The following is a 19,582-nucleotide window of genomic DNA, read 5'->3' on the forward strand; positions in this document are numbered from 1 at the left end:
CTCCCAGAGCTCCCAGTATGCCCAGTTCCCTATCTGAGTGCTCCCAGTATGCCCAGTTCCCTATCTGAGTGCTCCCAGTGTGCCCAGTTCCCTCTCCCAGAGCTCCCAGTATGCCCAGTTCCTTGTCTGAGTGCTCCCAGTGTGCCCAGTTCCCTCTCCCAAAGCTCCCAGTGTGCCCAGTCACCCATCCCAGAGCTCCCAGTATGCCCAGTTCCCTCTCCCAGAGCTCCCAGTATGCCCAGTTCCTTGTCTGAGTGCTCCCAGTGTGCCCAGTTACCCATCTTAGCACACCCAGTAACCCCAGTACCCTCTCCCAGAGTTCCCAGTATGCCCAGGTCCCTCTCCCAGAGCTCCCAGTATGCCCAGTTCCCTATCTGAGTGCTCCCAGTGTGCCCAGTTCCCTCTCCCGGAGCTCCCAGTATGCCCAGTTCCCCTTCCTTTGTTCCTCCCCCCCCACCGCCTGCTGTTTCCCCTCTCCCAGTACACCCCAGTATACCCACTGCCTCCCAGTCTCTCTACCCAGTTCCCCCAGCCTGCTCCAGTTCGCGCCCAGTGCTCCCCAGTACACCCAGTGCCTCCCAGTATGCCCCATTTCCCCACTCCAGTGCCTCCCAGTGTGCCTGGTCCTGCTCCCATCTCCTCCCAGTGCCTCCCAGTACGTTCTCGTGCTCCCCAGTTCCTCGTCCCAGTGCTCCCAGTATGGCCCAGTTCGCCCCAGTGGGTGTGATGTGCGCTGATTTTTCTGCGCCCAGTACAACCCAGTATATCCCAGTCACTGCCCAGTCTGTCCCAGTATATCCCAGTATCCTCCCAGTCTGCCCAGTTTCCCAGTCCTCCAGAGGCCCCTGTGGAAGCCGGAAGTGCCGCTCTGGCCGAACTCGTCTCTCCCCACGGCAAGGAAGTGACGTCAGGGGGGGCAATATTGACTTCCGGGAGGGCGGGGTCGCGGTACCGGCCCCCTCGTCACGTGACCAAGCACCCGGTGACGTCACTGCATTGGCGGAAGTGCTGGGACAGCCCGGGAGAGGCCGAAGGAGCCGGGTGAGGGCCCGGCGGCCGCCCCCGGGGTCATAGAGAAGGGCCGGGGGGGTGCCAGAGGGGCCCGGGCCCGGGGATCATAGAGACGAGGGCGGGGCGGGCTAGAGGGGCCCGGTACCGGGATCATAGAGCTGAGCTAGGGGGGCTAGAGGGGCCATGGGATCATAGAGACGACGGAGGGGCGGCTAGAGGGGTGCAGGGATCATAGAGACGAGGAGGGTGGCTAGAGAGGCCCGGTACCGGTGGGACCATAGAGAGGCGCGGCCGGTACCGGAGTGACGTAAAAGGAAGTGAGCAGGGCCGCGACCATAGAGAGGCCTCCGGGCGGGATAGAGAGGACTTCCGGGATGAAGGCGCCGGGGGGGGGGGCTTAACCATAGAGTTGTGGACCCCCGAGACCATAGAGAGGGGCGCGGTGGGGGCGGGAGGACCCGGGGGGCGGGGCTTGAGCTCCTCGCCCGGCGATTGGCTGCGGGCTTCCTGTTGCCATGGCAACGGGGCGGGGCCTGGAGGGGGCTTGGGCCTGCCCCCGGGGGGGGCAAATAAATGCCCCTGGGGGGGGAGTGGGGTAAATAAATGCCCCTGGGGGGTCTCTGGGGGGTGTGGGGGGTAAATAAATGCCCCTCGAGGGGTTTTGGGGGGTTAAGAAGTGCCCCAGTGGGGTAAATAATTGCCCCTGGGAGGGAGGGGGGGTAAATAAATGCCCCTGGGGGGTAAATAGATGCCCCTTGAGGGTCTTTTGGGGGTAAATAAGTGCCCCAATGGGGCAAATAATTGCCCCTGGGAGGGTGGGGGGGTAAAAAAAATGCCTCTGGGGGTACATAAATGCTCTTGGGGGCATGGGGGGTAAATAAGTGCACTGAGGGGGTAAATAAATGCCCCTGGGGGGTAAATAGATGCCCCTGGGGGGTTCCCCTTAGGTATCCCCCTCGTGTCTGCCCCCCCCCTTGTCTTCGTGCCCCCCCCCCCCCCCGTCCTTGTCCCTCCTCTTCCTCCCTGCCCCTGTCCTCGTCCCGCTCATGGCCCCAAATCCCCGTCCCCTGGGCTGTTTCCCCCCCCCGTGTCCCCATCTCCCCACGTTTATCTTCGCCCCGTGTCCCCTCCAGGTCCACATGTCCCAAACATCCGCGTTCCCCGTGTCTGTGTCCACGTCCCCGCGTTGTGTCCCACCTCGTCACCTCCCCATGGCCACGTCCCCACCCTCCACGTCCCCACTGTCACATCTCCGTGACCAGGTTCCCCTTGTCTGGGCTCTGCTGTGTCCCCTCTACGTGTCCCCGTCCCCATGTTTGTGTCCCCGTGGCCATCACGTCCCCGTGGCCATCATGGCCTTGTGCCCGCAGTGTCACCGTGGCCACCAAGGCCACCAAGTCCCCATGGCCACCACATCCCCACGGCTACCTTGTCCCCATGGCCACCATGTCCCCGTGTCCACCACAAGCCCATGTCTGCCACGTCCCCATGGCCACCATGTCCCTGCATCCACCTTGTCCCCATGGCCACCACGTCCCCACGGCTATCATGGCCTTGTGGCCACCATGTCACCGTGGCCACCATGGCCACCACATCCCCATGGCCACCACATCCCTGTGTCCACCACGTCCCCATGGCCACCATGTCCCTGCATCCACCTTGTCCCCATGGCCACCACATCCTCATGTCCACAACGTCCCCATGGCCACCACGACCCCGTGTCTACCACATCCCTGTGTCCACCTTGTCCCCATGGCCACCACATCCCCATGGCCACCTTGTCCCCATGTCCACAACGTCCCCATGGCCACCATGTCCCCGCATCCACCTTGTCCCCATGTTCACCACGTCCCCATGGCCACCATGACCCCGTGTCCACCATGACCCCATGGCCACCACATCCCCATGGCCACCTTATCCCTGTGTCCACCACGTCCCCATGGCCACCATGTCCCTGTATCCACCTTGTCCCCATGGCCACCACGTCCCCATGTCCACCGTGTCCCCTCATCCACCACATCCCCATGTCCCCCACGCCCCCGCTCTCCCATCTCCTGCCCCATCCGTGTCCCCCTCCACCTCCCTGACGTCCTTGTCCCCCCGTCCTTGTCCCCAGGCGCCGCTGCCACCATGGACCTGCTGTTTGGGCGCCGGAAGACGCCGGAGGAGCTCCTGCGGCAGAACCAGCGGGCGCTGACCCGCGCCATGCGCGAGCTCGACCGTGAGCGCCAGAAACTGGAGGCCCAGGAGAAGAAAATCATCATCGACATCAAGAAGATGGCCAAGCAGGGCCAGATGGTGAGAGGGGACAGAGCCGGGAGGTCTGAGGGACGTGGAGGAGACGTGGAAGGGGTTTGGGGTTCTGCAGGGGGCTGTGGGGACCCTACTAGGGACTGGGGAATGAGGTGGGGACATGGGGTCCATGGGGACCTTACTGGTCCATGGGGAATGTGGTGGGGACGTGGAAGACCCCAAGAGATCGCAGTGGGGTCCATGGGGACCCTACTGAGGACCAGGGAACGTGGTGGGGACGTGGAAGACCCCAAGAGATCGCAGTGGGGCAATGGGGACCCTACTGAAGACCGGGGAATGTGGTGGGGGTGTGAAGGACCCCAAGAGATCGCAGTGGGGTACATGGGGACCCTACTGAGGACCAGGGAACGTGGTGGGGACGTGGAAGACCCCAAGAGATCGCAGTGGGGCAATGGGGACCCTACTGAGGACCAGGGAACGTGGTGGGGACGTGGAAGACCCCAGGAGATCGCAGTGGGGTACATGGGGACCCTACTGAGGACCAGGGAATGTGGTGGGGACGTGAAGGACCCCAAGAGACTGCAGTGGGGCAGTGGGGACCCTACTGGAGACCAGGCAATGTGGTGGGGGTGTGAAGGACCCCAAGAGACCGCAGTGGGGCAATGGGGACCCTACTGGAGACCGGGCAATGTGGTGGGGACGTGAAGGACCCTACTGGGGGCCAGGGAATGTGGTGGGGACGTGAAGGACCCCAAGAGACTGCAGTGGGGCAATGGGGACCCTACTGAAGACCGGGGAACGTGGTTGGGGCGTGGAGGACCCCGAGCGACCACAGCAGCTACAAGTGGACCAGGAGACCACGGAGATGGGTCCCTGGAGGTGCCCCCTGGCCTCTCGGGGGGGCTTCGGGGCCACCCAACGTGTGTGTCCCCCCCCCCACAAACACCCCAGGACGCGGTGAAGATCATGGCGAAGGACCTGGTGCGGACGCGGCGCTACGTGAAGAAGTTCATCACCATGCGGGCCAACGTCCAGGCCGTGTCCCTCAAGATCCAGACCCTCAAGTCCAACAACTCCATGGCCCAGGCCATGAAGGGTGTCACCAAGGCCATGGCCACCATGAACCGCCAGGTGGGTGCCCGCGGGGGGCGTCCTCAAGCTCTTGGGTGGCCACCAAGAGCTCTCCGGGAGTGGCCGTGAGGATGTCTTTGAGCCCGTGGCCACCAAGAGCTCTCCAGGGGTGGCCATGAGGATGTCTTTGAGCCCGTGGCCACCAGGAACTCTCCAGGGGTGGCCATGAGGATGTCCTTGAGCTCTTTGATGGCCACCAAGAGTTCTCCAAGGGTGGCCATGAGGATGTTCTTGAGCCCGTGGCCACCAAGAGCTCTTCAGGGGTGGCCATGAGGATGTTCTTGAGCCCGTGGCCACTACAGGGTGACCCGGGGATGTCCCCGAGGCTGTGGCCACCGTAAGGTGCTCTGTGGGGTTGTCCCCAAGGTTGTGGCCATCGCGGCCTGTCCTGAAGTAGCCACGGGGATGTCTTGGAGAGCGTGGCCACCATGAGTTGCCCTGGGCTAGCTGTGACGATGTCCCCAAAGCCATGGCCACCACCAGCTGCTCTGGGGGGACATCCTGGTGGCCACGGTTGCCACCAGCTGCTCGGGGTGGCTGTGAGGACGTCCGTGGCCACCCCAAGCTGACCAAAGCCCAAGACCTTGGCTACCAGGAACTACTTAGTGGCTACCAAGAGCTGGCCAGCCGTGTCCCCACGTGCCACCAGCTGTGTCCTGGTGTGTCCCCCCCCCCAGCTGAAGCTGCCGCAGATCCAGAAGATCATGATGGAGTTCGAGAAGCAGGCGGAGATCATGGACATGAAGGAGGAGCTGATGAACGACGCCATCGACGACGCCATGGGGGACGAGGATGATGAGGAAGAGAGGTTGGGGGGGGGGGGGAGGAAGCACGGGGTGGGGGGGGGGCAGAGACACGGGGGCGTGGGGGCGGTGGGGACGGGAGGGGGACGCGTGGGCACAGGGAGATGGGGAAAGGGGAATGTGGGGGGACCTGGGGGATGGATGCGGGGAGGACAGGGGCAAGAGGGGCCATTGGGGTCGTGGGGGGGACATGAGGGGATGTTGGGGTCGTGGGGGGGACACGAGGGGATGTTGGGGTCGTGGGGGGGACACGAGGGGACATTGGGGTCATGGGGGGGTCACAAGGGGATATTGGGGTTGGGGGGGGATACGAGGGGACATTGGGGTAATGGGGGGGACACGAAGGGACATTGGGGTTGTTGGGGGGCACTTGGGGACATTGGGGTCGTGGGGCGGGACATGAGGGGACATTGGGGCCGTGGGAGTCACAAGGGGACATTGGGGTTGTGGGGGGGCATGTGGGGACATTGGGGTCATGGGGGGGCATGTGGGGACATTGGGGTCGTGGGGGGGACATGAGGGGACATTGGGGTCATGGGGGGTTCACAAGGGGATATTGGGGTTGTGGGGGGGACATGAGGGGACATTGGGGTCATGGGGGGGATGCATGAGGACTTCGGGGTCATGGGGGGGCATGTGGGGACATTGGGGTTGTGGGGGGGACACGAAGGGACATTGGGGTCATAGGGGGGCATGTGGGGACATTGGGGTCATGGGGGGGACACGAGGGGACTTTGGGGTTGTGGGGGTCACAAGGGGATATTGGGGTCGTGGGGGGGACATGAGGGGACATTGGGGTCATGGGGGGGATACATGGGGACTTTGGGGTCATGGGGGGGCATGTGGGGACATTGGGGTTGTGGGGGGGACACGAAGGGACGTTGGGGTTGTGGGGGGGACATGAGGGGACATTGGGGTCATGGGGGGGTCACAAGGGGATATTGGGGTTATGGGGGGGCACGTGGAGACATTGGGGTCATGGGGGGGACACGAGGGGACATTGGGGTCGTGGGGGGACACAAGGGGACATTGGGGTCATGGAAGGGTACGTGGGGACATTGGGGTCATGGGGGGGACACGAGGAGACATTGGGGTCATGGGGGGGCATGTGGGGACATTGGGGTCGTGGGGGGGAAAAGAGAGGACATTGGGGTCATAGGGGGGACATGAGGGGACATTGGAGTCATGGGGGGGCATATGGGGACATTGGGGTTGTGGGGGGGACACGAGGGGACTTTGGGGTCATGGGGGGGCATGTGGGGACATTGGGGTCATGGGGGGGATACATGGGGACTTTGGGGTCGTGGGGGGGACATGAGGGGATGTTGGGGTCATGGGGGGGACACGAGGGGACTTTGGGGTCGTGGGGGGGACACGAGGGGATGTTGGAGTTGTGGGGCACATGGGGGGACCTGGGGGGCTGTGGCGGGGATCTGGGGATACAGGGTGGGGTCAGGGGACAATTTGGGGTCCTGGCGTGACCTCTGACCCCCCCTTGTTGTCCCCTCCCCAGTGACGCGGTGGTGTCCCAGGTACTGGACGAGCTGGGGCTGACCCTCACCGACGAGCTGGCCAGTGAGTGGGGCTGGGGGGGGCCGGGGGGGTGGATTTGGGGGGGGGTCAGGAAGATTGGGGGGGGGGTCAGGGGCCGTTTTGGGGGCGTTTGGGGGTTTTTAGTGGGTCTGGGGGGGGGATCGGGGAGCGTTTTTGGAGGCCTGGGGGGACATTTTGGGAGGGGGCGGGGGGATATTTGGGGGGGGGCATCTTTTTTTTGGGGGGGGACAACGGGGTGGCGACCCCCTGACCTTTGCCCTTTGCCCCCAGCCCTGCCCACCCCGGGGGGGTCGCTGGCGGCGGGGGAGGGGCGGGCGGCTGAGGCCGCCGCCGCATTGGCCGACGCCGACGCCGACCTCGAGGAGCGGCTCAAGAACCTGCGCCGGGACTGACCTTTGACCTCTGACCTTTGACCTCTGACCTTTGACCTTTGACCTCTGACCCCCACCAGCGACCTCCAGCCCCTCTCCATGCCGCCCCCCCCCATCCCTGCGCTGATCTCTGACCTTTGACCTCCGACCTTTTGGGGACTCGTGGCCCCCCCCCTCACCCCTTCCGAGGGCTGACCCATGACCTCTGGTGACCTGTAACCCCCCCCCAATGACCTTTGACCTTGCCCAAATACCCCAGAGGGGGGGCATCTCCAACACTACAGGGCCTCACCCCCCCCGGGGGTATTTGCACCCCCCCTCAGAGGTATATTTGCCCCTCCACGGGGGCTTTGCCCCCCCTTTTTTGGGGTATTTGCCCCTCGCTTTTATTTTTGCCCCCCCATCTTTTTTTTTTTCCCCCTTTTTTTCTGGGTTATCGACTCTTTTGGACTATTTGCCCCCTCTCTGGGCTATTTGCCCCCCCCTCTTTGCGTTATTTGCCCCCCCGCTGGGGTTATTTGCACTCCTTCCTGGGGGGTATTTGTCCCCCCCACCCCCCCAGATGGGGCAGTTGAGTTGAAATGGGGCAATAAAGGCTGCACGTTGGGACCTGCCGCCTCCCCCCGCTGCTTCCTGGGGCCCCCAGTGCCTCCCAGTAAGGGACTGGGAGCACTGGGAGGAGGGGTGGTGTTGGGGGGGGGATTCTCTGTTGGCTGCTATGGGGTTGGGCACCGGTGGGACCACGGCTCCGTGTCCAACAGCAAGCCACCGAAGAGCACGTTTCCATGCTAAAAAACGACGTTTTGGGGCAACAAAGAAGATGCTGGATGAGATTGGCAGCTGCGGCCCCGTTTTGGGGTGAAAACTCTTCAAATTGGTGCATCCCAGCTTGAATAGACTTCTCTTTTCAGGGGGAAACCCCCCCATATTTAGCATCCCTGGTGGATCGGGATTTTGGGTGTGATTTCTGATGCCTTCCTCTTCTGAATGTGCGAATGCAGCGGGTCTGGAGCAGAAAATGAAGCTTTTTGGTTGAAAAGGAAAAAATAGTGATTTATGTTGTTTTTCCACAAGTGACGACTTTGACTGATTTTTGGTGTGAGACGAGCTGTTTTTGGTGCCTGCGGAACCTGGCAATGGGCATTTTGTGCTGCTTGAGGCTGCTTTTTAGGTGCCAACGTGTTTTTCCCACTTGGAAAAAAAAAACCAGTAATGCTAAATTTCTGCAGAAAGCAGAAAATTTGCTGGTTTCTCAATAATTGCCAACCCCCCCTTTTTTTTTTTTCTTTTTTTTCTTTTTTTTTCTTTTCTTTTTTCATTGATTTGCACTTCTCATTCAGACTTTGATCTGTTCCCTGGAGTGCGCGTCCCCAGGTGAGCACAGCCATGCTAGAAAACACCACTCTGCTCCAGAAGTGACCCCAAAAGGACCTAAATCACCCCAAAATAACGGGATTTACGTTGCGGTGAGATTGGAGGTTGGAGCAGAGGCAAGGTAGGGAGCGTGCAAGAGAAACCTCAATGCCTGTTGGGGTGTGCGTTGAGCCTGATGGGTGAAGAACCCAGCAGAACCCAAAATGCTTGGTTTTAGCCCCAAAATGGGGAGGTTTTTTGAGCCTTGTTGGAGCAAGTGCCTGTCCTGTGTGAGGACAGGATGGTTTGAGCCATCAGGGTTGGTTTGACGGGATGGGAGGGGGATGCATCCGTGGGGTTGTTGAAATAAATGTTTCTTTATCAAAAATGTATTTTATATTTATTTTAAACATTTGTGTATTGCATCTATTTTGTATGTTTCACGTGTTTCGCACATTTATGTACAAATTTGTATATATTTAATTCATAGCCTCTGGAGGTGGCTGGCAGGATGCTGACATACAAGGTATGACTCTTCGCTGGGTGCATTTTGGGGCATTTTGGGGGATTTTTGACCATTCTGAAGACATTCCCAGCTCCCAGAAAACAGTTATTAAAAAATAATAAGAATAATTTTTTGAAAAAAAAGGCCGTTTTGAGCGAGTGCTGCGTTGCGTTTCCCAGCCTTCCCCCCTAGATGGTTAAAAATTAAAGCTGTGTCAACACGGGCAGGTGGAATTTTAACCCTAAAAAACGAGGGAAAAAAGGTTGGGTCGGGATCCGGCCGTGACCTCTGGGCCCGGGTGCCACCGTTGGGGTCGTCCTCGATGGGTGACACCTCCCTCGGTCTTCCCTCCAGCCCTGCCTCGTCGCTGCCCTCCTCTTCCTCGTCCAAGCTGGGGCTGATGGAGCTCCTGGATCGCCGCCGGTGGGAAGGAAACTTCTCCAGCACCTCGGTGAGTCCTTGGCCTCGTCCATCCCTACGTCCTCCAACCCATTTTCACCCCAAAAAAAACAAGAAACGTTGGCGGAGGTCCTCTTTAGCATTTTCTTGGCCACCTCTGATGGTGCAGGCATGGAGCTGGCCGCATCCCCGGTGGAGAATCTCTTCATCAGCAGTGTTGGAGGGATGGAGGCATCTTGGTTGCATCTTATACGGCCAATTTTTAATTTTTTTTCCCCTGCAGGCACCAGCTGGAACCTTAATGAGAAGGCTGAAGGCAAGGAGAGACCTTCCCACCTGGAATGGGTGGATTTTGACGGCACGCTGCCGGCCGACACCGTGTCCAACTGGAACAACTACACCAAGACGATGGAGTACGTCTGCTCCACGGAGGAGGACGGTTGCAACACCGGCGCCTACGTCCCCAGCCGGGGCCCGTTTTGCTTCTATGCCTTCTGGCAGTCCGAGCACAGGGTGTCCAAATTCAAGCTGCTGGTCAACAGAGGCAACCTGGAGGCGTTGCGTTGGGTGGACGACTCCTTCGGCGACGTGCCCGAAAACGCGGTGGAGGGCTGCCCCTCCGTTGACATCTACGTCGGTAGGAACCAGTACGGCTTGGGGAAGGTCTCCAAGGACCAGCGGGCTTTCTTCGTGGTGGTGGACCACGAGGAGGTTTGGTTCAAGTGGTACCAAGTCCTGGCTGTCCAGACGGGCCCAGCAGACGTCACCATCTCCGACGTCCGCTACAACACGAGCGAGGCGGTGGGGAGCGGGGAGGACGTCACGCTGACGAAGACCACGGTGAAGAACGAAGGCTGCCGAGGGACGCGGGAAGAGGTCGCCTTGGAAGAGGCCGCCGTGGTGATGCACGACTGGGAGCTGGACCAGAAGGTCTTCTCCACCATCCACGGAGCGCTGCGAGCCGCCCCCTTGGCCTTCAACGGGACGAGCTGGGAGGCCACCAACGTCACCAGAGTCAACTGGGTGGGACGAGCCACCACCGGCGAGTACGTTGTCCATACCCGCAACGTCAAGGTGCAGATGCGACCCCGTACGACGTGCACGGTGGCCCTGGTGGGACGCCAGGTGGACGTCCGTGTCCCGTTCACCGCGTGCTTGACCCGTGACTTCGGTGACGGCCAACTGCACCGCGTGGCCGTGACGGGGGTGGCCCGCAGCCGGGCGGTGGTGGACGTCCAGGCCGGCGTCGAGCAGTGCTCGCCCCTCGCTGGTTCCTTGCCGTGCCGGGGGTAGCGGTCGCTGAGGAAGGTTGGTGCTATGCAAGGCGTTTTTTTTTCTTTTTTCTTCCATTTGGCATCTTTTGAGGTATGCAATTTCTACCCTTTTTTTTTTTCTACCCCCTTTTTTTTTTTTTTGCTTCTGCAAAAAGGCACATTTTGAAGCCTGCCTTTTCTATTTTTACCCAAACGACCTTCATCCCTCCCTGAAAAGATGCAATGCGGGATAAAGAAAAATACATTTTTTACAGTCTTCACTTTTCTATATTTCTCCTAAGTAACTTCCGTCTCAAAATGATACGATAGCAACCCAGAATGCAGAAAAATGCATTTCTTGCGATCTCTGTTTTTCCTTTTTTTCTATAATAAGTGTCATCAAGCAACCTCTCTCCAAACCAACACAGCAGCTGTGCATCAAGAAGCCTCCTTCCACCCAGCATTGGATGGGCGTCATTTTCTGCTGCGACGTCTGCGTTGCGTTTTCCTTTTCCCTCCTCTTGCGTTTTGTGAAAAAAAATACTTGCAAATCAGACAAATCGAGCCGTGTGGTTTGTTAGGGCGAGGTGATGTGCAGGGGTCTGCCCCAAAATACTTCAAGGTGAGTTGAAAAGTCAACGCAAACCAAAGAGGAGAAGTTGAACGCTCCCATCACATGGGTAGACCAGTGGCCAACGTGTCTACGAGCATTGGCTACCTTCCCCCAAAGCCTCTCCTGCCACTTCTGTGATGAGTGGGATGCCATTAGGGATGGATTGTCCCTTTGGGTCGGGTGTCCCAGCTGTGTCCCCATCCCAACACTGCTCACTTCCAACCTACTCATTGGTGGGGCAGAGGAGGAAAGAGAGATGCTCATGGAAGTGGCACCATCTCAGGAGGATGGTGGAGGTTATCTCCATGTGTTCGTGGAGGTGGCATCTGTTGGGTTATGAGATGAAACTCCTCTGTGCACCCCCAGAGGAGCTCAGAGGGGCAATGGCAGGAGGGGGCCCTACAAAAACCCTCCCAGGCCCATCAGAGGGGTCCTCAGCCCATCTAAAACCCATCCACACGAGCCCAGAAGACCACAGAGGTGCCTCAGTTGAGGCTGGAACCCAAATCAAAGCCTCCCGAGGAATGAAGACCTTGTCCCCAGCTGATGGGGCTTAGGGGAGACCCCAGCTCCACCACATTTACAGGACCCTGTCCCCCGCTTCTCGTTACCCACCCGCTGGGGTCACCCTGGCTTGGGAGGGGCTTTTTGGGGACAAACAGCAACTTTCTTGGCCCGACAGCAAATTGGAGGCTGGAAATTGCTCCCAGAAAACTGATTTGGGTGGAGAAAAGCCCAGCTCCAGGCGCAGGAGCCGTTTCCACCCCTCAGCACCTGCAATAAGCTTGCAACCCCTCCCCTGAAAAACCCTCAAAAGTGGCGGAAACCACAAAAAAATCCCACTTCATCCCCTGAGCCGGGATGTGGGGGGCAGACAGGTCCCCATAACGTGCTGGGGCTCGGGGACCTGCAGGATTGCGTTGTCATCCCCCAGTTTTGCTCCAACCTGGGGCTGTGGTGGGCTTGGGGAGCACAAAGCCCCCCCTGCCCTTGCACTCCAGTGCAACCTTGTGCCCCCAGGCCCCCCTCCCATGCACCCCCGTGCCCCTTGCCCCCCACCCGTGCTCCCTGTAAGAACCCAATGCATCCCCCGGCCCCCACTTGCACCCTTTACACCCCTTCCTGGCACCCAATGCACCCCCCCTTCTTGCACCCTCTGCAACCCCTTGCACCCAACGTACCCCCCATTGCCCCCCTCTTGCACCCAATGCACCCACTTTGTACCCAATGCACCCCATTGCAGCCCCCCCGCACCCCTGCTTGCACCCAATGCACCCCCCTCACACCCTTTACACCCCCTCCTTGCACTCCCCTTGCACCCATTTCCTCCTCTCCCTCCAAACTTACCCCCCCCCAAATGATCCCCCTCAAGACCCCCTCAACCCTCTCCCCACCAAAGCTGCCACCGGCACCGAAGGGGTTAACCTCCAACCCTCTCCACCCCTTCCCGCCAAGGCGGAGCGATAAGAGCCGACCAATCAGGGGCGGAGATTTGGGGGCCCCAAAATTGCCGGGGGGGGGGAGGGAGGGGGTTAAGTCTGAGACAGCCGGTTGGGGGGTGGGCGCAATGCGTTGCAATGCACTGCAGTGAGGGCACCACGCTGCAACGCGTGCTGTGCTGCAAACGCTGCACCATGCTGCAAACACTGCAGTGTGCTGCAAACACCGTGCTTGCGCTGCAAATACTGCGCTGTGCTACAAACACTATGCATGTGCTGCAAATGCTGCACCGTGCTGCAAACACTGTGCTTGTGCTGCAAACACTGCAGTGTGCTGCAAACACTGCACCATGCTGCAAACACTGCAGTGTGCTGTAAACACTGCACTGTACTGCAAACGACGTGCATGTGCTGCAAACACCATGCTTATGCTGCAAATACTGCACTGTGCTACAAACGCTATGCATGTGCTACAAATGCTGCACCATGCTGCAAACACTGCAGTGTGCTGCAAACACCGTGCTTGTGCTGCAAACACTGCGCCGTGCTGCAAACACTATGCATGTGCTACAAACACTATGCACATGCTACAAACAGTGCTGCGTACTGCAGCACACTGCGCCGTGCTGCAAACATGGTGCACGTGCTGCAAACACCATGCTTGTGCAGCAAATACTGTGCTGTGCTACAAACACTATGCATGTGCTGCAAACACTGCGCCATGCTGCAAACACTGCAGCACACTGCAAACGCTGTGCTTGTGCTGCAAACACTGCACCGTACTGCAAACACCACGCTGTGCTGCAAATACTGCAGCACATTGCAAGCACTGTACACGTGCTGCAAACACCGCGCATATGCTGCAAATACTGCAGTCCACTGCAAATACTGTGCACATGCTGCGAACACCGCAGTGTGCTGCAAACTCTGTGCACACGCTGCAAGCACTGCACTAATGCAAACACCACAACCAATGTGGCACACTGCAAACACTGCGCCATGCTGCAAACACTGCATTGCCAGCATCACTTTGTGCTGCAAGCATGGTGGGTTGCAAATGCTGCATTCCAAATGTGCTGCTGCTGAATGAACACTGCGCTGCAAGCCAGGTGCCACAGTGCAATTGCAATTGATGCAGTGCAAGCTGCACACCCAGCAGCACTGCCCTTATATTTTGCACCCAAATCCCTGATTTCTTGCATTCCCCGTGCCCCCCACGTGAAATTTTTTGCCCTCACCCCCTGCAGACAAAGAAGAAGCAGAGCAGAGACTGCAGAGAAATGGGTAAAACCGTCATTACAGCGAGTGGGGGGCAGAAGGAGGGGGCAAACCCACAGGGAGGAGGCCCCGGGTGTCCGCCAAGCGGTCCATGAGGTAGGTCGGTCTCGGAGAGTTAAGGCCTGGAGAGGAGGAGGTCACTTGTTGCAGGGGTGACAATGAATAAATAGTGGGGAAAAAAAAAGGTGATTGATCCTGGACTGCTTAATTGGGGTGTCCTGGTGGTGGAGAGGAGGTTGGGGGGGGGTGTGGAGGAGGTGGGTGAGAGCCCGAAGAACCACCATAGGACATCAACCATCAGTCCATCTTCATCTCTATCCATGGAGGATCTCCTCTGGGGCCAGGGAACCAAGTTCTGGAGCCACCAGGCTCACGGAGGACATCGACCATCAAACCATCTTCACCTCCATCCGCTGCGTTTCAGGATTGCTGTGTCCTGGAGCCACCAGATTCACGGAGATCATCAACCGTCAACCCATCTTCACCCCTATCCATGGTTGATCTCCTCTGGGACCATGGAACCAAGTTCTAGAGCCACCAGGCTCACGGAGGACATTGACCACCAGCCCATCTCCACCCCCGTCCCAGTTGCCCTGTCCATCCCCAGCAGCCACCATGAAACCAGCACCACGAAACCAGCACCAGATGGCTGCATCCACCCTGCGTGCCCAACCTCCACAACCCCCCTGGTGGCTGGAAAACCCCATCACCACCTCCTGGGGACCACCACCACCACCCCATCACCACCTCCTCCTCCTCCTGGGGACCACCACCCCGTCCTCTTCCAACCCTACCACTGCCTGGTGGACCACCACCATCCCATGGGGACCACCACCACCACCCCATGAGGACCACCACCACCACTCCATCCTCTCTCAACTCCATCACCACCTCCTTGGGACCACCACCACCCCATCACCACCTCCTCCTCCTCCTGGGGACCACCACCACCACCCTGTCCTCTTCCAACCCTACCACTGCCAGGTGGACCACCAGCACCCCACGAGGACCACCACCACCACCACCCAATCCTCTCCCAACCCCATTACCACCTCCTTCCTAGTGGACCACCACCACCCAACGGGGACCACCACCAGCCCATCCTCTCCCAACCCTACCACCTCCTGGTGGACCACCAGCGCCCCTTGAGGACCACCATCACCACCACCCAATCCTCTCCCAACCCCATTACCACCTCCTTCCTGGTGGACCACCACCACCACCACCCCACGGGGACCACCACCACCACCCCATCCTCTCCCAACCCTACCACCTCCTGGTGGACCACCACCACCACAGCCACCACCACCCCATCCTCTCCCCCCCAACCCCAATCACTTGTCCCTAGCGGCCGCCCGGGCGTGGATCCGCGTGTGCCGGGCGAGCGACGACTTATTGCTGAAGCTCTTCCCGCAGTGGGCGCAGGGGAAGGGTCTCTCGCCCGTGTGCGAGCGCTCGTGCACCGTCAGGTCCGCCAGGTACTTGAAGCTCTTGCCGCAGGCGCCGCAGGGGTAGGGCCGCTCCTGGGTGTGCGAGCGCCGGTGCATGGTGAGGTTGGACTGCTGGCTGAAGCGCTTGCCGCAGGCGGCGCAGGGGTAAGGGCGCTCGCCCGTGTGCGACCGCTGGTGCTTGTTGAGGTCCGAGGGGTTGGTGAAGGTCTTGCCGCAGGCGCCGCAGCCGTAGGGCCGCTCGCCCGTGTGCAGCCGCTGGTGGGTGGTGAGGGTGGAGAGGTGGCCGAAGCTCTTGCCGCAGGCGCCGCAGGCGTAGGGCTTCACCCCGGTGTGGGTCCGCTGGTGGGTTTTCAGGTGGGTCAAGCGCCCGAAGCTTTTGCCGCATTCGCCGCAGGGGTAGGGGCGCTCCTTGCCCGGCGCCCGTTTCGCCCACGGCGCCTTCTCCGGGCTCTCGGTGCCCTCGGCGGGTCCTGGGGGGGGTGGCTGCTGCGGGAGGGGGGCCCCCGGGGTCCCTCTTGGCTGCTGGGGGGTCTCCGTCTGCGGGGGGGTCTCCGTCTGCACGGGGGTCCCGATGGAGTCAGCCTGGAGGGTGCCGGGGAGGGGGCGCGGAGGGGCTTGGGGGGGCGAAGCGGGGTCCTCCTGCTCTCCGCTCGCCACCGTGGGACCTGTGTGGGGTGAGTGGGGGGGGGGGGGAGAAGGGGGTGCATGAGGTTGGGGAGCCCCCCAGGGTGCTCCTCAGCACCCTGGGGTCTCCTCCAGCAGCGGTGGGGGCGGTCTGAGTCCTGCTGCTGGGGAAAACCCCAAATCCCCCCAAATTGGTGGGGGCCACCTTCTCCTCCTCCTCCTCGGTACCCCAAGGGCTTTCCAGCACCGGGACCTCTTTTTGGCCACGGGGGGGGGGGACCTGAGCAGACCAAACCTGCTCACCCCCCCCACGCCCATATTTTTGGGGGGAAACCCACCCTTTTCCTACAACCCCTTACCCGTTTCCCGCTGGTTCTCCTCTTCCTCGTCTTCCTCGGGGTCGAACTTGACCTTGCTCCACGCCGCCTCCCCCCGCCACCCGTCTCCGGGGGGGGTCTGGGGGGGCTCTGCTGGGGGGTCCAACACCACCTCGGGGTCCTCGGCGTCCCCGGGGGCCACCTCCTCCACCTTCACTCGCACCGTCACCTGCGGGACCCGAGCACAACGGGGGGGGCGTTAAAAATGTGTGTGGGGGGGCAACCCTATATTTTGGGGGGGCGTTGCAAATGGGGTGCTTCGCTTTATTTTGGGGGTCATAACAAAGTCATACCTTTTATTTGGGGGGGGCATTGTAAAAGGGGGGTGGGGTGCTACCCTGGATTTTGGGGGTCACAAAAAAGGGGGTGCTATTTTTTTTTGGGGGGGCATTGCATAGGGAGCACTACCGTTTATTTTGGGGGATGTCGCAAGGGGGGTGCTACCCTTTATTTTGGGGTCATTGCAAAGGGGGTGCTATCTTTTATTCTGTGTTTTTTTTTTCCACCCTATTTTTTTTTTTTGGGGGGGGCTACCCTTTATTTTGGAGGATGTCGCAAAGCGGGTGCTACCCTATTTTTTTTTTTGGGGGGGGGAAGCATTGCATAGGGGGTGCTACCCCATATTTTGGCAGATGCTGCAGAGGGGGTGCTGCCCTTTATTTTGGGGGATGCTGCAACAGGGTCACTACCCTATTTTTTTTTGGGGGGGGGCGTTGCAAGGGGGGTGCTACTTTATTTTGGTTGGGGAATGTTGCAACAGGGTCACTACCCTATTTTTTTGGGGGGTGTTGCAAAGGGGGGGGTGCTACTTTATTTTGGGGGATATTGCAACGGGGTCACTACCCTATTTTTTTGGGGGGGGCATTGCAAAGGGGGGTGCTACTTTATTTTGGTTGGGGAATGTTGCAACAGGGTCACTACCCTATTTTTTTTTGGGGGGGTGTTGCAAAGGGGGGGGTGCTACTTTATTTTGAGGGATGTCGCAACGGGGTCACTACCCTATTTTGGGGGGGGCGTTACAAGGGGGATGCTACTTTATTTTGGGGGATGCTGCAACAGGGATACTGCTGTATTTTTTTTGGGGGGGGGCGTTGCATGGTGAGCACTGCATTGCTTTTCGAGGGGGACAAGGAGCTTTGCTGCTGGAGATGATGCTCCCAAGCAGCACCGCGAAGGCACCGAACCCATTTTTTTTTTTTTTTGGGGTGGGGGTGAGAGGGCATCTCACTGCTTTCCTCACCTGCTGCTCCCACCCTCCTCCGTCCCTCCTCCCCGGCTGGAAACTCTCGGCCAAGGCGACGGCTTGGGCGCAGGATTCGGGGTGCCTCACCCAGACCCAGCTCTGGATGTCCTCGGGGAGGATGCTGAGGAATTGCTCCAGCACCAGCAGCTCCAGCATCTCCTCCTTGCTCAGCGCCTCCGGCCTCAGCCACCCCCGCGACAGCTCCCGCAGCCTGCGGCAGGCGTCCCCCGGCCCCGTCGCCTCCTGGTAGCGAAATTGCCGAAAACGCAGGCGCCGCAGCTCCGTCCCGGCCCCCCCCCCAACGCCAACGACGCCACCGATGACCCCCCCCCGGGGGGTGGGCACCAAGCGGGTCCCCCCCGGTTGCAGGAGCCGCCAGCGGGGACGGAGAGGGGATTGCTCCATGATGGACCCCCCCCGGCCTTGCCAGCCAGCCCTGGGGGGTCTTTTTGTTCTTTTTTTTTTTTTTAATATTTTTTTTTGGGGGGGGGGGGCGTTGGAATATGGGGAGGGGGAGTGTGGGATTTGGGGATGTGGGGGGAGGTGGGGAGGAGGGGGTGGAATGTGGGGAGGGGGGGGGGTTGGAAGTGCCGGGGGGGGGGTTTGGAGAGGGGGGGTTTGGATTTTTTTTTGGGGGTGGGGGGGGTTGGAATTTGGGGAGGGGGGAGTTTGGGGATGGGGGGTGGAATTTGGGGAGGGGGGGAATTGGGGGGGGGTTGGAATTTGAGGATGGGCAGAATTTGGGGACGGGGGGGGGAATTTGGGGATGTGGGGGGGTTGGTATTTGGGGGGAATTTGGGGAGGGGGGGTGTTGGCAAGTGGCCGGAGAAGTGGGGGGTCTGTAGGAGAGAAGAGAGGGGGGGAGGCTCAGTGAAAGTGCCCCCCCCCATATATCCCAAGCTTGCAACCCCCCCCCAGCGCCGTTAAATATTCCTGCCCCCCTCCCCAGAACCCCAATGGATGCACAATGAAATATTCCCCCCCCCCATTTCCCAAAAGCCCCAAGACCATGCAATGTACCCCCCCCCATTTTTCAAAAGCCCCAGGACTATGCAATACCCCCCCTAATTTTCCACCCCCCCCTTGTAATGCTCCCCCCCAGCTTTGTAGCCGCCCCCCCAGCTTGCAAAGCCCCCAGGTTTTGCATTGTGCCCCCCCCCAACTCCCAGCTTTGCAGAGCCCCCAGGACAATGCAATGTGCCCCCCCCCCCTTGCTAAAGCTTTATGAGCCTTGCAACCCCCCCCCAAGCTTTGCAGCCCCCCCCGACAATGCAATTCCCCTCCCCGGACCATGCAAAGCCCCCCCCCAGGCCTTGCAACCCCCCCGGACCTTGCAATAACCCCCCCCCCCCGAGCCTTGCATTGTGCCCCTCGCCCCCCAACCCCCCCCAAGCCTTGCAAAAACCTCGGTAGCTTTGCAAATCCCCCCCCCGGCCTTGCAAAAAAAAAAAACGGGAGCTTTGCGGAGCCCCCCCCGCATTGCAACCCCCGAACCAAGCAACCCCCCCCCCCCCAAACCATGCAAACCCCCCCGGCCATGCAATGTGCCCCCTGCCCTCCCCAGCCTTCCGACCCCCCCGAGAACATTGCAAATCCCCCCCAAGCCTTGCACCCCCCCCCCAACCCATCAACCCCCCCCCAACCATTCAAAGCCCCCCCCAAACCATTCAAAGCCCCCCTCAGCCTTGCACCCCCCCCCAAACCAAGCAAATCCTTTTGCTATCGCCCCCCCCCCGGCCCATGCAAACCCTTCCTGAGCCCCCCCCGGACCTGTAGCCCCCCCCCCGGCCCTGGTGGCCCCCCCCGGACATTGTAGCCCCCCCCCCGGACCTGGTAGCCCCCCCCCGGCCCTGGTAGCCCCCCCCCGGACCTGGTGGCCCCGCCGCCGCAGCCCCGCCGCGCCCCGCTCGCCGACACAAAGGGG

At 60.4% G+C, this 19,582-nt stretch overlaps 3 protein-coding genes across 4 annotated transcripts; 2 read left to right on the forward strand and 1 right to left on the reverse strand.

Annotated features, from left to right (window-relative positions):
• The first annotated feature begins 782 nt into the window (after nucleotides 1-782).
• Nucleotides 783-7,732, forward strand: CHMP2A (charged multivesicular body protein 2A). Its single transcript, XM_082782133.1, has 6 exons — nucleotides 783-1,041; nucleotides 3,128-3,309; nucleotides 4,216-4,395; nucleotides 5,073-5,203; nucleotides 6,712-6,773; nucleotides 7,023-7,732. Exons 2-6 carry the CDS (start codon nucleotides 3,142-3,144, stop codon nucleotides 7,142-7,144), a joined length of 663 nt encoding a protein of 220 aa, XP_082638259.1. The 5' UTR covers nucleotides 783-1,041; nucleotides 3,128-3,141; the 3' UTR covers nucleotides 7,145-7,732.
• A 144-nt stretch (nucleotides 7,733-7,876) lies between these two features.
• LOC309889349 (natterin-3-like) lies at nucleotides 7,877-11,258 on the forward strand. Of its 2 annotated transcripts, none has more exons than XM_082782130.1 (4): nucleotides 7,877-8,497; nucleotides 8,967-9,002; nucleotides 9,336-9,432; nucleotides 9,664-11,258. In XM_082782130.1, the coding sequence occupies exons 2-4, from the start codon at nucleotides 8,988-8,990 to the stop codon at nucleotides 10,671-10,673; spliced, it is 1,122 nt and encodes a 373-aa protein (XP_082638256.1). In that variant the 5' UTR covers nucleotides 7,877-8,497; nucleotides 8,967-8,987; the 3' UTR covers nucleotides 10,674-11,258. The 2 variants fall into 2 exon arrangements, with proteins under 2 accessions (XP_082638256.1, XP_082638255.1); XM_082782129.1 differs by having other exon boundaries at nucleotides 7,877-8,618; nucleotides 9,664-11,256.
• A 4,006-nt stretch (nucleotides 11,259-15,264) lies between these two features.
• LOC309889347 (uncharacterized protein) lies at nucleotides 15,265-18,081 on the reverse strand. The gene is made up of 3 exons (XM_082782127.1): nucleotides 17,656-18,081; nucleotides 16,398-16,584; nucleotides 15,265-16,079 (listed from the first exon to the last, which is right to left on the reverse strand). The coding sequence occupies exons 1-3, from the start codon at nucleotides 18,061-18,063 to the stop codon at nucleotides 15,298-15,300; spliced, it is 1,377 nt and encodes a 458-aa protein (XP_082638253.1). The 5' UTR covers nucleotides 18,064-18,081; the 3' UTR covers nucleotides 15,265-15,297.
• Nucleotides 18,082-19,582: the final 1,501 nt, after the last annotated feature.

This window comes from Aythya marila, assembly GCF_965140915.1.
Source record: "Aythya marila genome assembly, chromosome: 37".
NCBI classification, from domain to species: domain Eukaryota; kingdom Metazoa; phylum Chordata; class Aves; order Anseriformes; family Anatidae; genus Aythya; species Aythya marila.

Coding starts and splice junctions, on each gene's coding strand:
- LOC309889347 (XM_082782127.1), bottom strand. CDS start 18,063: ATGGAGCAATCCCCTCTCCGTCCCCGCTGGCGGCTCCTGCAACCGGGG. Junction 16,585..17,655: donor GAGGAGGGTGGGAGCAGCAG/GTGAGGAAAGCA, acceptor CGGGTCCCGCAG/GTGACGGTGCGAGTGAAGGT. Junction 16,080..16,397: donor GGAGAACCAGCGGGAAACGG/GTAAGGGGTTGT, acceptor CACCCCACACAG/GTCCCACGGTGGCGAGCGGA.
- CHMP2A (XM_082782133.1), top strand. CDS start 3,142: ATGGACCTGCTGTTTGGGCGCCGGAAGACGCCGGAGGAGCTCCTGCGG. Junction 4,396..5,072: donor TGGCCACCATGAACCGCCAG/GTGGGTGCCCGC, acceptor CCCCCCCCCCAG/CTGAAGCTGCCGCAGATCCA. Junction 5,204..6,711: donor GAGGATGATGAGGAAGAGAG/GTTGGGGGGGGG, acceptor TCCCCTCCCCAG/TGACGCGGTGGTGTCCCAGG.
- LOC309889349 (XM_082782130.1), top strand. Junction 9,433..9,663: donor GAAACTTCTCCAGCACCTCG/GTGAGTCCTTGG, acceptor TTTCCCCTGCAG/GCACCAGCTGGAACCTTAAT.